Genomic DNA, 14,927 nt, shown 5'->3' with positions numbered 1-14,927 from the left:
TTATTGAAAATCACTGCAAAGCTTTGCAATGAGTTTTTATCCTTCTTTGTAGGCTGCATTACTCCAACCTAAACACACACTTTTGACCTCCTGTGCCACACACATTAACAGCTACTGAGAATATTCTTAACCACCCTCAATAAATACAACTTGCTAGTATCAAAAGACATCACAGTAGACCAGTTATGGACCTGTCTATCAGTTACCAGTGCAATTTTAGAAATAATTTAATTCTGGCATACCCTTGCACATCTCTACTTCAATTATTTAAATAAATTCCTAAAAATCATTGTCATTCAAACATTGCAGATTCTTTATCCAAATAAGCTGACATTTTTACTCATTTATCAAATTTCTGAAGACTGCCAGTGTGCTCAGTTATCAGTAGGCCAAGATTGTATGTGCAGACTCTTATGTTCAAAAGTTGTTTTACAAACACGACATAGTAAGTGTGTGCGCCACCATAAATGCACCTAGTAAGAACTCTCAGCCAATTTCTGGTCCCTGACCCATCTATACAATACATGTGTTTGGTACAGCCAGATATTTTTATCCACACAACAAAAATGTAATGTGTGAAATAGCTTTTAAGACCAATTTCCCCCCACTATTTATATACAAGGTGTTCACCACACCTTTCTAACATTTCATATTGATTTTATATCATTCTAGGTAAACCTGAGGACGCGGGTGGCGCTGTGGTCTAAACCACTGAACCTCTTGGGCTTGCCGATCAGAAGGTCGGCGGTGAGTCGTCTGCGACTGGACTTAACTGTCAGGGGCCCTTTACCTTTAGGTAAACCTGAAGCATATTTCTATTGATTTTTTTTTAAAAAAAAAACACATTGTTGATCTTTATTTAATATCAACATTTGCTAAGATGCTCATAGAATAAATTCAGAAAGAAAGAATGCCTCAAATGTTCCTTTGTTGAGCCAAAGTGCTATGGATCTGCAACAGCATGAAATTTCTACCGAGAGGCTGGATACAGAACTCATATTCCAAACAATACAATGTTGATTCCAAAGTAAACAGAGGTTGCCACCTTGTGGGCTGGTAAACTACAGCTATTAATTAAATGATATATTGTTATTATACTTCTTGTGAGATCTGATACAAAAGGTGAAGGTATGTTTTGGGAATATGTTAAGAAGCATTAAATAGCATCCTGCCTCTTCTTGCAATTTATTTGAAAGGGATTGAAAGTGTTTGCTGCCAATAAAAGCAGCATGTAACAGATGTTATCCCATTTACTCCATCGTTCCAAATTGGCTGGGGTGACCAATGCAACTCCAAATCCTATGCAGTTATCAGAAGGAAATCATAGCAGCAAAGCAATAACAGCAGATAGGGGAAACTGGAAGTAGTCAGAACTTAGCAGGGGAGAGAGAAGAGCCTTATGATTTAGCTTTTCCATAGGAAATAGTAACTCCTCTCAAATGCATCTTCTGATCTCAAAATAAAAATGGAAGAACATGCTGGTACAAGCCTTTTTGAGAGTCCTGGAAGACCTGATCCCTGCCTTGCAGGCCTTTTCCCACCTGGCCTGGGAGAGCAGGACTCTGACTGACTCCAGCTACCAAAGGTGAGGCTGCTGAACAGACTCTTGGGATGGAGTATTGTTTAGAATGTTTTGTTGGGGTGGGGGTGTTGCTGTAATTGATATTTTTTGTATCTTTATTTCAGATCTTATTGTGATTTATGTGAAAATTGTTCGATTTGGCTGTGTATTTTTGATGTTTTATTTATTGTTTATGACTACTTTGTTATGTTTGCAATTATGTGATTTTTTATGTTGTAAGTTGGTTCTAACTATGGAAAGGCGGCATACAAATAAAATTATGTATGTATGCATGTATAAAGATTCACTTGCAATATTGGTGCTTTCGGTTAATATACTGATCTTCTTAGTCCCTTTTTGGTCACAACTTGACATAGTTTGTGGTTGTGCCACATGCCAGCCCCATCTCTAGCCAGAGGAATTGTGACTGCTCTGTTAGCCAGCCCTCAGGCCTGAGAACGCTGCTTTAAAATGCCAGGTTGCTTTTACATAATATCTCTCTCATTCATGATTTGATTGTGGATGAGGAGGCCGACCTGGTATGTATTACTGAGACATGGGTTGGTGGGACCTTTTTCAGCCAGAACCTATTGGAACTCAGTTCCAGCATCTCTTTTTCTAGAAAAAATAGCACTGTGGATGGGTAAACAGAGTGGGTTTGGTCTTACTCAGCTGTCCCTACCCGGGTTCTCAATGCAGCATCAGTCTTGAGGGTTGGGGTGAGGGAGGGGCTGTATTCCATCTCTCTCTCTCCAAGCTTCCTGCCTGCTTGAGTGGGAATCTAGAGTGAATGTACTTGGCATTGGGCAATCAGGACATATTAAGGATTCTGCTGGTTTACCACCCACCACAGTGCCCAGCAGTCTTGCTGCCTGAGCTGACAGAGGTGGTCTTAGAAGGGGTCTTGAAGACTTCCAGACATCTTTGCTGTGGGAGCTGAAGGTTTCATGGCAGCCATGAGAAAAATGGGGCTCTCTCAACATGTCACTGGCCACACACACATGGTAGGCCACACCCTGGATCTGGGTTTCTCAACCAGGAAGGACGAGAGTGATCTGAGAGTAGAAGGATATTAACATCAGTCTTTTATCATGGTTAGATCGCCTCCTGAGGAGTTTTAGGTGTCCAGCAGCTTTCCCTCTCTGCAGAGGAAGGGGACCTATTAGGATGGTGCACCCTCAAAGGCTCAAGGATCCAGTTGGCTTCCACATGATTCTAGGGAATTGTCCCATCTAATATGACTGGGGTTCCTGTTGAAACACTGCCTGATCTGTGGAATATACAGATGGCCCAAGCCATTGACACACTTGCCAGAGTACCCTTTCCCACTTGACAGAGCCTCGCTGGCTCCTTGGTGTAGAGCAGAGCTGAGGGCAATGAAACAGACAGGGGAGACAGCTAGAGCGCAAGTAGTGAAAAACTCCAGGTAAAAGTAAGCAAAATTAGTGGGTGCTCATTTATTGAGCCTATTTATAGTGACAGTGAAGGTGGCCAAGAAGACATACTTTTGCTGCTTTCATTACATCCACACCAGGTCATCCAGTAGAGCTTTTCTAGGTAGCATGGGGCCTTTCATAGTCTGACCCAAAGAAGGTAGCAGAACAGACAGTGGCTACCTGTTACTTGCCGGGGGGGGGGGGGACTGCTTGCATCCATCCCAACCAGCACAGCAAATGGTCAGGGGTGATGGGAGTTGTCAGTCAGTATCATGCTGACTTATCGTCCCAAATGTAACTTGCTTCATTTTCTATGTGCCTTTTTAAAATTTTAATTTTATTTTACATTTAGTTTTCTATCCAGCTATTTGGTCATATTCTGTTATAATCATGCCATATTTTAAATATTATTTTGGGTGGGAAACACTATATATATATATATATATATATATATATATATATATATATATGGTCTAACTTTTGGACAATTTCTAGTGCATAGACAGTAAAGATTGTAACCAAACTAGACATTTTAAAATTTTAATTATGTCCATTTAGTGTTCTCAAACATGTTTTTGATATCTAAGTAATGGACACCACAGCATTTTTAAAAAAGATGTCCTTCAAAAATTTATGATAGGCAAGCTCTTTCAATCATTTTTTATTCTTCCATTTCCTTTATGAAGTTTCCTTATCTTTGTGAATTTCTACAATTGGAAGTGCTAATTTATTCAATTGCAAACCAACATAAATTGGATCTGCGACTTACTGACAAATTATGGATTTCACAAAAAATAATTTAGTTGGCATTAAACCATTTTCTTATCAATGTAACTTCATCATGTCTACATTCACACCTAATCAGAAAGTTATACTCATTGGTTTTAACAGTATGTTTGGTTCAGCACTTAAGATCCTGAATCCTCAAAGACATAGCTATTACTGAAATTGATCATATTACTTCCCAATGCCTAATTTAGCATCTTAAAAGAATTCAACTGCAAGGTGTTCAGAACGTTATGGAGAGAGAAAAAGCTCTCCCAAGATACTCAGCTTCAAGCTTTGTCAAATTACTCTTCTAAAATAAAGTTGACATTCTAATGGAAATGCTCTACTTACAGCATAACAGGAAAGAAAGGCAAAAAACAGTGAGCTGTTTTTTAAAAAGCTGAAGTACATACTACAGGCCAATTCTGTCTGTTTCTGACTGCAGGTTAAGCATGTGTTGAACCAACTATATTTTTGTTATATTCTTGTGAGGTAGATTGGAATTAGAGCAGATGGCATCTTTAAGATTTCAGCATTTTAAACCATTTGTATGGTTTAAACATTCTTGAATATTTCCAAATGCTCAAGTTTCTTCCTATATTCACTGGCCTCCCAACTCAATTCAAACATACAACATTCTTTTCATTGATTACGTTCCAAACTACAGTATTCTACTCAAAGCAAGTTCCTGCTGCAATGCCAGTGTCTCATTTGGCAAATTTAATTTCAAGCCCACTCATTGATTTACAAAGCTTAAGAATGAAACCAAGAAGGAGAAATTGTGGGCAGCATTCATGTAGGCAAAATACTGAGGCCAAAGGAAGAACTTTGCCTGATCCTATGAAGTGCCATTTTGTAGAATTTCTAGCATTTCAACAACATTACGTTTATTACCTGGATACTATGCTGGATCCATTGTAGAGGTCACTAGCATACGACAGTGTTGCGAGGGGTCGGACAGAATTGTAGCGAGTGAACTTGGATAGACACTCCTGAAATTCATCCAACTGGCTTGAGGTTCTGCTGTCATCTACAAAGGTAGGAGTTGGGGGGGAAGGAAAAATAGGATTTTTAGATGGTAGAACACTCAGGAGCATCAGCAATTAGTGCAACTGGTACGTTATTCAGTGACACATGTTCTGACTTCCCTAACCACACTAACATTCTGACAGCCCAATTCTACATCACTTAATTTCTGAATAGTCTTCAAAAAAGGCAGGTGCACACAAATCACATTACAGCAATCTAACCTGGATGTTATTAGTGCACGAGGCCAGGCCCATCCTTTCCAGATGGAATCACAGCCTAAGCAGATACTACTTTCGCTGCTGGTTCAGCAATGGCAGCAAGTTCTTCCACCTCCACCCTTCCTGTCCCGTTTTAGGAAGGGAGGAGAAGGAAAGCCTTATTGGTGGTGCAGGGCAGATGACAGGGTGCCCTACAGCACCCCCCACAAAAAGTAGTCACCCTAATTCATACACCACTTCCCAGGACAGACATGAATACAGGGACAGATGAAAACAGAGTAGGAAAGGCCACGGAGAACTTTGAGGTTAAGGAAAACTAATCTATGTTGATTGCAAATAGGGACAGCAATTTATGTAGGGAATTTAAAAGAGGAGCCCAAGAGATGAATGCTGTTGGCAGTGAAGTTTTAGATATAGACATAGGTAAGGGGACTGAGGTGGCACAAGAGCAATTAATATATTATTTTTGAATGTTTTAAAATTTATTCTACCATATGGTTTCTCAAGATGGTTCATAGTAGGTTATAAAAAATACATATAAAAAATCATTCATAATGAAAAGCTGCAATAGTCAAGGAAAGAGAAGACTAGAGGTTTATGCTGAAGTAATTGTGAGTGGGGGCTGAGAGAAGTCTGCCATGCTGTATAGTAAGTCAGACTGAATTTTGGGAACAAAGCAGGGACAAATTAAATAAAGACAAAGCTTTGTATCTGGTTGGCAGTGTGGAAGGCAATAATATGAACCAATTGAGAGAATTAATAAGGAATTGGAGGCCAGACAAAACTACAAACCAGAAACAAATCAATATTATGGCAATGGGTGTCAATTATCTTTGTCACCTAGAGAAATCAACCTTAGTGAGTGGCAAATTGCCATGCTGGACAGGAGAATGCAGGTAACTGGATGGATGGTAAAGACACAGTTAAGTACCCCATTCAGTAGCTAACAGGTATTCTACCTGATACGCGAGTCATCCTGGTGGAAAAGTAGCATTGCTCCAGATCTTCAAAATGGGCTGTAAGCCTCTTCCTCCTTGATGCTAGCGTACTGTTATACCAAGGCTGCTTCTTAGCCTGAAAGAAGGAGGGGGAGGAGAAAGGCTGTATTCAGAAGCAACTCCTTTGGCAGATTCTACTGCTCAACGAATGAACAGTAGATAGACATTTCAGATAGGCTAAGAATCAAAATAAGGGTTAACATTTGTATTTGCTTCTGATTTTGTCAGTGGTCCACATGGGAAGTCTTTTACCTATAATCCTTTTTATAGTAAGCTAATAATTACAACAGATCTATATTTATGCCTCAGGCATAAGATTTGTAAGAGAAATATCACACAAATCAAAGATCACAGTATTCCAGTGAACAGATGATACAACAGCAACTTCTCTAATTTCTTGTCATACTACTACAAAAGAAATGCCACCCAGCTCTCCAAGTTTGGGGGAGGGAATGGAATGTCTTTACACTAATCACTTTCAAGGAAACAAATGACCAAGAAATTACTTCTTGAGCTCCCTTTCCCCCAAAGGCAACTTACGGAACTACTTCAAAGCATACAAATTTCAGGATTAATTGCTCTCTTGAATTTTTCTATGCAATTTCTTCTTGCTAATACAGCTTTTAGTAGAAACACAACACTTGCACACTTACAACTCAACATTTTAAACTCAGATGAGTCTAAATAAGCAGAATATAATTCAAAATTCAAGAGGTGAATCTAAACCAGGCATCCCCAAACTTCGGCCCTCCAGATGTTTTGGACTACAGTTCCCAACATCCCTGACCACTGGTCCTGTTAGCTAGGGATCATGGGAGCTGTGGGCCAAAACATCTGGAGGGCCACAGTTTGGGGATGCCTGATCTAAACAAACAGAATATGATTTAAAATTGGGAGGTGTGCGTAGGCAATGCTAAGGCTTCAAGTTTTCAATATCGAAACTTAATCAGACAGGATAAAGTTTGTGGGTCCTTCACATTTCCATGGCAGTCCTGAGTTATGTATAGATCTGTGGCATTTATGGATAACTTAACTATACATTTCTTAGAAAGCGAGAATCTTTCCTGCCTACTCATCCCCAGCTCATTTTGCAGTCACATGCTACTTAATTATAATGGTACTCATGCAGAACTCAAATTACCAATGTCAATTCTAAAATATGTATACCAACCAAAAAATGATTACATTTTTGAAAAATGTTAACAAGACTGTAGACTTGCCACCCTGCATTTCATATACTAACATCAACACGCTAATAAGAATGACTGATGAGTAAGTTCCACGGCCGTCTTCGTAAGTTGAGGTTTTCGGATGTCGAAGCGTGGTTTCGCGCTTCTGCGCATGTGCAGAACGCGCGCACTGGGCCCGTGCAGCAAAAGGCCTTCCGGGGGTTGTCGACTTCGGAAGTTGAAGCGTTTGGATGTCAAGGTATGACTGTACCTTTGTATTACAACAAAACTAAGAACCTGCTCTGTTACTAAATGATCAATCTGCCATGATGCATCTTTGATGAAATCAAGCTGCTTCACATCACACAACTTGTTTTCTTCAATGATCTGTTCGCTCTCTTGCTTACCATGCCATCTCAAGTAGTTGTATTCAGTATACAGCAGGAAGTATTAAGAAAAACTTCATTAGGGCCAAGCTAAACAGAATGCAGGAAATATACAAATCTCTTGCAAGTATCTGAAGGGTCAATAGGGAAACCCAGACTGGATGAAGATTAGGGCACTAGATAAGTAGTAAGCAAAACCTTTCCCACTGCACTGTTTTCACAATGAAAATATCCCCAAATCTATTTGCTCCATGAGAGAAAATATATACACTCTGCCCCACAGGGTAAACAAATTTGAAGGGTACCAAAATAGCTAAACTGTGGTTAATTGTAACTATGGATAAGGAAAACAAACCAGCTTCAAAAAGTATGGTTTGAAGTTTGTATGCTTTCACTTGCCATATTTAAGACTGTCTGGGTATAGACAGCACTGCAAGCTGTAGCTAATCAAAAATTAACTTCTCCTTTTAGCTGCATCAGAGGAGGGGAAAACTGTGTAAGTCTAGGAAGAGACTAGGCTTATTCTTGTAACTATGGTTTAGCATTATCTCCTGAACAGCATATTTGAAAACTTTAAATGCTCTGCATTTAACCTACAAACTAGCTTTGGCTCCTCACCGTAAATATTTAAGAACATCCATATCACCCTCCCAAATTGAGCTGTTGGAGGTGAACTTCCCCATCTTTGTACATGCCAAGATTATTTTCTTACCTGGGAAGTACTGCTAAATCCAGGAGGTTGGCTGTATTCTGTAGAATCAATAATGCTACTGTAAAAATAAAGAAAATAATATGCATAAGGGGTTAAAATATATAGTGCAAGCCATATACATTTCCCCCAATGTGCAACTTTAGTAGCCAGAAAAGTCACAGTGTCACCATTTGTCATCCGAGAACATCTCTACTCAGTCTACCTTCTACCTACTCTACTCTTCTACCTTTCTAGAAGCTAGTAAATGGCATTCCAGTGCATCTCCTCACACTTAAAGAGCAACCATTTGCCTTGCAACTGGGGCTTAAAGCTCACTACAAGCTATCATCACAGTAATGTGAAGCTGCATGGAAAGCAAATCTTAAGGCATTTAAAGGGAGGTAGTATTACACCTTGCCGGACATAAGAGGCTGACTTTGTTGCTGATTTTATTGTGGTTCGCTGTACCATACACCTTCCCTTGCACCGCACTTCCCATTCTGCCCTGCTTGAGCATGCCTCCCCTACCACACCATCCACTTTGTATGGAAATCATATGGATTTCTACTTCCTTTCACCATTCTTCTATTCTTCTAATCAATAAAGTGTGATCATTAATCAAAATGTTGGTATTCATTGGCAGAAAAGGTGTGGTTAAGGTGGGAAGGAGGGGCAGTTTTGTTATCTAGTTGACTTTCTGAAAGTGCTTACTTATCATTAGAATTGTGTTCAAGTGGGGCTGCTTCACAGGTAAATTTGCTGGAGTGAGTTTGGGTGTTTTGCCATTGGAAGCTAAATGTAGGTTTGGGGACCTTGATTACTAGTGACAAGGATCTTCTCTTCAAGGTGGGAACGACATTTCTTGTTCCATGGTGATGTAAGGAAAGAGCTTTCCCTTTGGGCAAGTATATGTTTGGGTAATTTGTTGGACTGCAAAAAAAGAATTGTCTCTCAAGGTTTTTTTCTTCCTCCTGGAAGATTCAAATTCCTGGCAAAATGTACTAGCCCCCAAATTTTGGGGGGAAGCACAAAGTGAACTCTAGATAGTTGCTCCAAAGGGAATCAAGCCCTCAGGCTGCAAAATATTTCCCACCCCCATAGGACATAGTGCATTCCCATTACTTCTATACAAACTGTATTTCCTTCTAAAGAGACAGAAACATTAGTAAAGCAGATGGGTGTAGACTATGGCACGGAAAGGGGGGAAGGGGGGAAGATACGGGGGGAGCAAGTTTTGTTTTGATTTTATTAAGTGTGTTCTATACCAGACATCTCAGTAAACAACAGAGTAGTACCTGTGGGAAGGTGAGGGAGCTTCAAACTGAGGCACAGTGCTGTCCTCACTGACTGGTGAATACAAGCCACTCATTTCCTGCAATATAACCAGATGCAGCACAGTAAGATTTACACCCCCATTAACAGCAGGCACCTGTAGGAAGATACTGTACTTAACTCATTATTTCCATTTCAACTCAGCTAGTTTCATAGAACATTCCTAGCATTTTCTGGAGCTGCTAATGCTATTTTCTCTTTTTATGGTGCTAAAGCAGCTAAGCCACACTGAGTTTATCATCAAAGTGCTTTATTCCAAGAGCAGGCTGGTACAATTAGGACCAATAGCTTCCACCTGAGCCTCTTAATATCAGCCCAGATGAAGAAAGTCAGCTGTTATCTCTCAAAATGTCCAAACACTTTTATAAGCTTAAGGGTGAGACAGGAGCTCTGATATATGATGATGCATTTGAATAAATAGCAAGTTCATTCCAGCATTTCTAAATTAGCTTCTCAAGATAAGTGAAGCCTACAGGGCAGCCTACCTGAATAGGCTGACAGGTAGCAAAACTCTTAAATTGGCAGGGTCAAACTGCATCCGATTGTTTCAAAGTCCAAAACTAAAACTAAGGTTAAAAGGTTTTTTGTGGAGAAAATACATACCTAATGTACAGTACTTATGGAAGCTAACTAGACAGGATTACTAAGCATCTTTTCTCTTACTGGAATAAATTTAACAAGCACCTGAATATTCACATTTATAGCCTTCCTTCATCTACAACAGAATAGGTGGCAGTTCCCTGTAGTCTTACACAGTTACATTACTTATGTAAATATAAGCAATATGTGGGCACTGCTAATCAAACATGTCTTTCCAACAAAGAGCCCCCATGGTTAGCCTCAGTCCAGTACTTATACATGCTGCAACCACATGGGATCAGGAACTGCCACATCATTGCAATAACTTTCAAAACGGGGCTCTTATTCCAGAAAAACAGAGGGACAAAGTAAACAGAAGGGGCGAGATTACTATTCCTATCTACCTGAATGTTGCCACTTGGATGCAGCCTTTTCTTTCTGGCACTATCATTTTATGGGCTGAAGGAAAGTTCATGTTGTTGGTCTCTGTCTCGAGAGACAATGGGGTCGAAATGCTATGTTAGCAGTACTGAAGTGACCTGTCTGGGGCTAAAACCTGGGCAGTGTGTATGGAGGTCCTGGGTTGCCCAGACAACAAGACCCTATTCTCAGCCTTGCTGATGTGGGCCAAAGAAAAATGGAGTAACACATTTGGCACCAGCTTGGCATACCAAGGTGCCACCCGTCTTAGGAACTTCACTTTGTGTAGGTTACTCCTTGGCTTTTTCTTCTCCCGAAGAATCAATCAGAGTTTGAAGTGAAGTATGACCCATAATAATAATAATAATAATAATAATAATAATAATAATAATAATTTTGAGCCATCTAGGATTACGATGCAACTCCCAATACCTCACAAGCTGAAGCACACAGAAAGCTACACACAGAGAAATAAATTCTGTATACACTGAAGGTATACATGTATTTGAAATGCTCTCTCATCAAGCAGAAACTCAAGCATTCAAGTGAACAAATTAACCAGAAAGCTTAATCTGTTCATTTTCCTCATTACCGAAGTAACTGCCATAAACTTAACACAGCAGCTCACAGCGATGCAGACAATTTAATGGAAATGAAAAACTGCTCAAGTTGCAACAATGGCTGGGTGCCTCACCTCCACTCGTTTGATATCTTCTTCCAGAACACTCAGTTCCTTCTGGATCTGCTCCAGTTGCTGTGGATGAAAAAAGGGATAAGTAAAATCTAAGCCAATTTGTACTGGAAAGACTGACACTAGCATAAAATAAATCATTTTCCTTAAAGAGAAGGAAGCGCAATGGGGTTAGGAAAAAATACTCATCTCAGGTAGTCACTGTGCACAAAGTAATGTGCATTATATAAACAAACAAAAATGTCACAGGCAAGAACATTATGTTGCATAGCTTCAGTAATAAAGGGGCCCAACATTATTAAACGTTAATATGTGGTACTCTTGACATCCAAGGTTCTTAAAGTGGTTTTAAAAGCAATTATGCTTCACATAATTAGAAAGTCACTGATAACCTACCCAGCACTTGTATTGCTATAGCCCAGGCATCCCCAAACTGCGGCCCTCCAGATGTTTTGGCCTACAACTCCCATGATCCCTAGCTAGCAGGACCAGTAGTCGGGGAAGATGGGAATTGTAGTCCAAAACATCTGGAGGGCCGAAGTTTGGAGATGCCTGCATAGCCTGTAAGATAATAGCAAATAGGCAAAAAAAATCCTTCGGAAACAAGTAAAATAATTCAACTTGAAGCAAGCTGAATTTAATTTGCCTAGTGATAAACATTCTGTTTATTTTGGAATTGGCAATGCATCGATGTTAACATTGGGAATTTCAAATCTTTTGAAAGGAACAGCTAAAATAAAACTAGGCATTATATCAAACAACTAGCTTATATCAAAATGTGTCACATCCAGGGCCTAGTAGAGAAGGGGAGGAGTTATCTAGACACCATCAGATACTTGAATAGTGGTATCAACCCATACTGTAGAGTAGCCATGATACGTAAGATTCAATTGTGACTAGGGCTGCTACCTGTCTCTTAAAATGCGGAATCATCTTGTATTTCAAAGTAAAATGCTAAACCCTGTATTGATTTAATATGGGATGCAGTTTGTCCCGTAATGAAGTCATCCTCCCATCCTCCATTCCCTCTCCACTCGCTGACCCTTTAAGGCGTTTCTGCCCTGCCTCTCCTCCTCCTGCCATTTTTGTCCCTGCCATGGCACTGTCGGCGGGCAGAGCTAGCATGGGCAGAGAAGTCCTAGCTTTCTTTGTTTCATCATTTCATCATTTCCCTGAATCCATAATGTCCCAAGTTCTTCAAAAGGATGGGGACATCCCCTCCCCCCATCCCCAAAAGAAGGACCTTTGCATTGAGGAATTACCCCGTCTCTCTTTCCACCAACCGCTTTTCCATCTCTGGGACAGCCCACCCATCCCAAGAAAACAAGTCTCCAAGTTGTCCGTAGTCCTCTGCCTCTTCCATTGCTCCCTGCATCATTCAGTTCTCTCCCTTTCCTTACACCTCTACTCCTGCATCCCCCAAAAGAAGCTTCTTCCTTTTGGCATTCTAATTCTTCCCCTCCCATACTTCAAATAGCCTCTCCGCGTTTCACTTTCTTTACACCTGTAAGAAACCCCCCTACACCTCAGTCCTCTTTGGTCTCCTTCTCATTTGCTTTCTCTCCCTCATTATCCTGGCCGGCTTCGTTCTTGGGGTATATATGTGTGCAGTCAGCACATCCCCAGCGGGAAGGGTCTGTCCGCTTCCCTACTGACATTGAGCCTCCCCTCTTTGTTTGCCTAGCAACAGCCCATTCTGCCTTGTGTGCCCCCCTACCCTTGCTCTGCTTTTTTGCTAAACTGCTGCATCTGTGATGTGCCTCTGCAACAGCTTGGGGGGGAAGAGAGCCTGCCAATGCATGCAAAACTCTCTATCCATGCAAAGAGATCGGTGCCTGCTTTGCTTTTTTTCTCCTGCAGGTCTCTGCAGGAAGGTAGACATGATGGAATGGCAGGAAGGGTCCTCCTGGCAGGCTTGCAAGAAGGAAAGGGAGTCTCTTCTTTAAGCTGCAAAACTCCCTTGAGTGGTTTTCCCTTCCCTTCCCTTGTTTTTGCTGCATGTAATGGGTTCTCCCTTTTTAGTGTCCAATAACCCAAACCCTTTTAATAGGATTAAAGTCCAAAGCTGCAAGAGAGAGAGAAAATGCAACAAGCGCTGGAGCCAGATTTAGGTTAATTGCTCGCCCCCCATTTCTAAGCCCCCCTACAAAGACTCATTTCCCTCTCTCATTAGTTAGCTATCAGGAGGAGGACAAAGGATTGAGCAGGTTCCTTATCAGCCAGGCATATTTCAAAATTGGGGCACTTTGACTAAAACAAAAAACAAAACAGCTTCATCTTGAAAAAAAGGAATCACGTTATACTATTTCCAGAGTTACTCTTACAGCTTTTGGGGTCAGTCCCCCCCCCCCCCGCCGAGAGAGAGAGAGAGAGAGAGAGAGAGAGAGAGAGAGAGAGAGAGAGAGAGAGAGAGAACTTTCTTGTGATGCAGCAAAGCTCTGTGGTCAGAGATTTTAATTGCACCTGCAAATGTTTACAAGCAAGCAGCACTCTCACTCAAGCAGCTAGGCAGTTTTAATGGCAAATCTCAATCAATGGGCATTAGATTACTACTTTTGTCGCAGAAAGATCTTTGAAAAAATGTGGCTGCTGAGACTTTCCCTCAACACTTACAAGGCACAGTGTCAATGGACACCTTCAAAACAATCAATAAAATATCCAGGTTTTATTATCAGCTTCAGCACCAAACTACCAGCATGAGAGATAAGTGTGACCCTCTGCATTATTCATAGGATATGTTTGCCACACTCACACAATGCTTCATGCCACATTGGACTGTTACAACCGATCATCCATTAGCATCATTCACAAGAGGATGTCTGAAGACGCATCAGGTGCCATCCAAACCCACAAAGTATAGCATAAAATTCCTAACTGTATCACAATTCCAGATCCTGCGTTTATAATACAGACATACATGAGTAAGGAAGAAAGTGCTCCAGCAATATTAAACAGGCCACACAGTGGTTTAGAAAGTAACGTTACATTTGCAGGGTTCTGGGTAGAGTAAAACAAAGTGATAACTTCTTCACCAGAGGACCACTCACCAGGGAATTAAGACTAGAAAAACCTGACTCAGTTTGGCACACTGAAAAAACAAACCAGAAATTACCCCAGACACTCTTGCCCAGAATTTAGAAGTACCATCAACAAGATATTTAGTTTTCAAGAAGATTTTGCAGTGTTTACTTCTTCAGTAAACACTGTTGCAATCTCGGACCAAGATTCCAAGCCAGAGATCAGTTCTCTCCAGATGTTTTGGACTACTATGCCCATCAAGGGCACCATGGCTAATGGATGAGGATGATGACAGCCATAATTCAAAATATCTGGGGCACCAGTTTAGGAAGACTATTTTATTATTATAAAACTAAAGGTGCTGTGAACACCTGTAACCAGATGGCCTCAATATGCAAAATCAAACAGTGGATGATGATAGTTTTTCTTCATTTTCAAATATTTGGGGGGGGGGGGCACACTGCCTACTTAAATGCCTATGAAATCTGCTAGCAGAAAAACCTAGGATGATGTGAACATCCCAAATAGCATCTCTTCCTATGAGACCTGAATCTACAGTTGAACAAACCCTGGATTAAGTGACACATCACCCGCTTGTTTAGGACATCAAGAGGGGTAGCTTCACAACAGG

The 14,927-nt window shown here is 40.7% G+C and overlaps 1 protein-coding gene across 2 annotated transcripts in view; it reads right to left on the bottom strand.

Annotated features, from left to right (window-relative positions):
• COP1 (COP1 E3 ubiquitin ligase) overlaps positions 1–14,927 on the bottom strand; it is a 110,621-nt gene that overhangs the window by 75,571 nt on the left and 20,123 nt on the right. For both annotated transcript variants that reach the window (XM_035121329.2, XM_035121331.2), the window contains exons 7-11: positions 11,282–11,341; positions 9,552–9,628; positions 8,278–8,335; positions 5,972–6,086; positions 4,660–4,795 (exon numbers count right to left, since the gene is read on the bottom strand). In XM_035121329.2, coding sequence (XP_034977220.1) covers positions 4,660–4,795; positions 5,972–6,086; positions 8,278–8,335; positions 9,552–9,628; positions 11,282–11,341 — 446 coding nt within the window. The remainder of the gene's footprint in view (positions 1–4,659; positions 4,796–5,971; positions 6,087–8,277; positions 8,336–9,551; positions 9,629–11,281; positions 11,342–14,927) is intronic.

Source organism: Zootoca vivipara, chromosome 7, assembly GCF_963506605.1.
Source record: "Zootoca vivipara chromosome 7, rZooViv1.1, whole genome shotgun sequence".
Taxonomy (NCBI): Eukaryota; Metazoa; Chordata; class Lepidosauria; order Squamata; family Lacertidae; genus Zootoca; species Zootoca vivipara.
The sequence above is the reverse complement of the archived record's forward strand: the minus strand, read 5'-3'. Positions and strand labels throughout refer to the sequence as shown.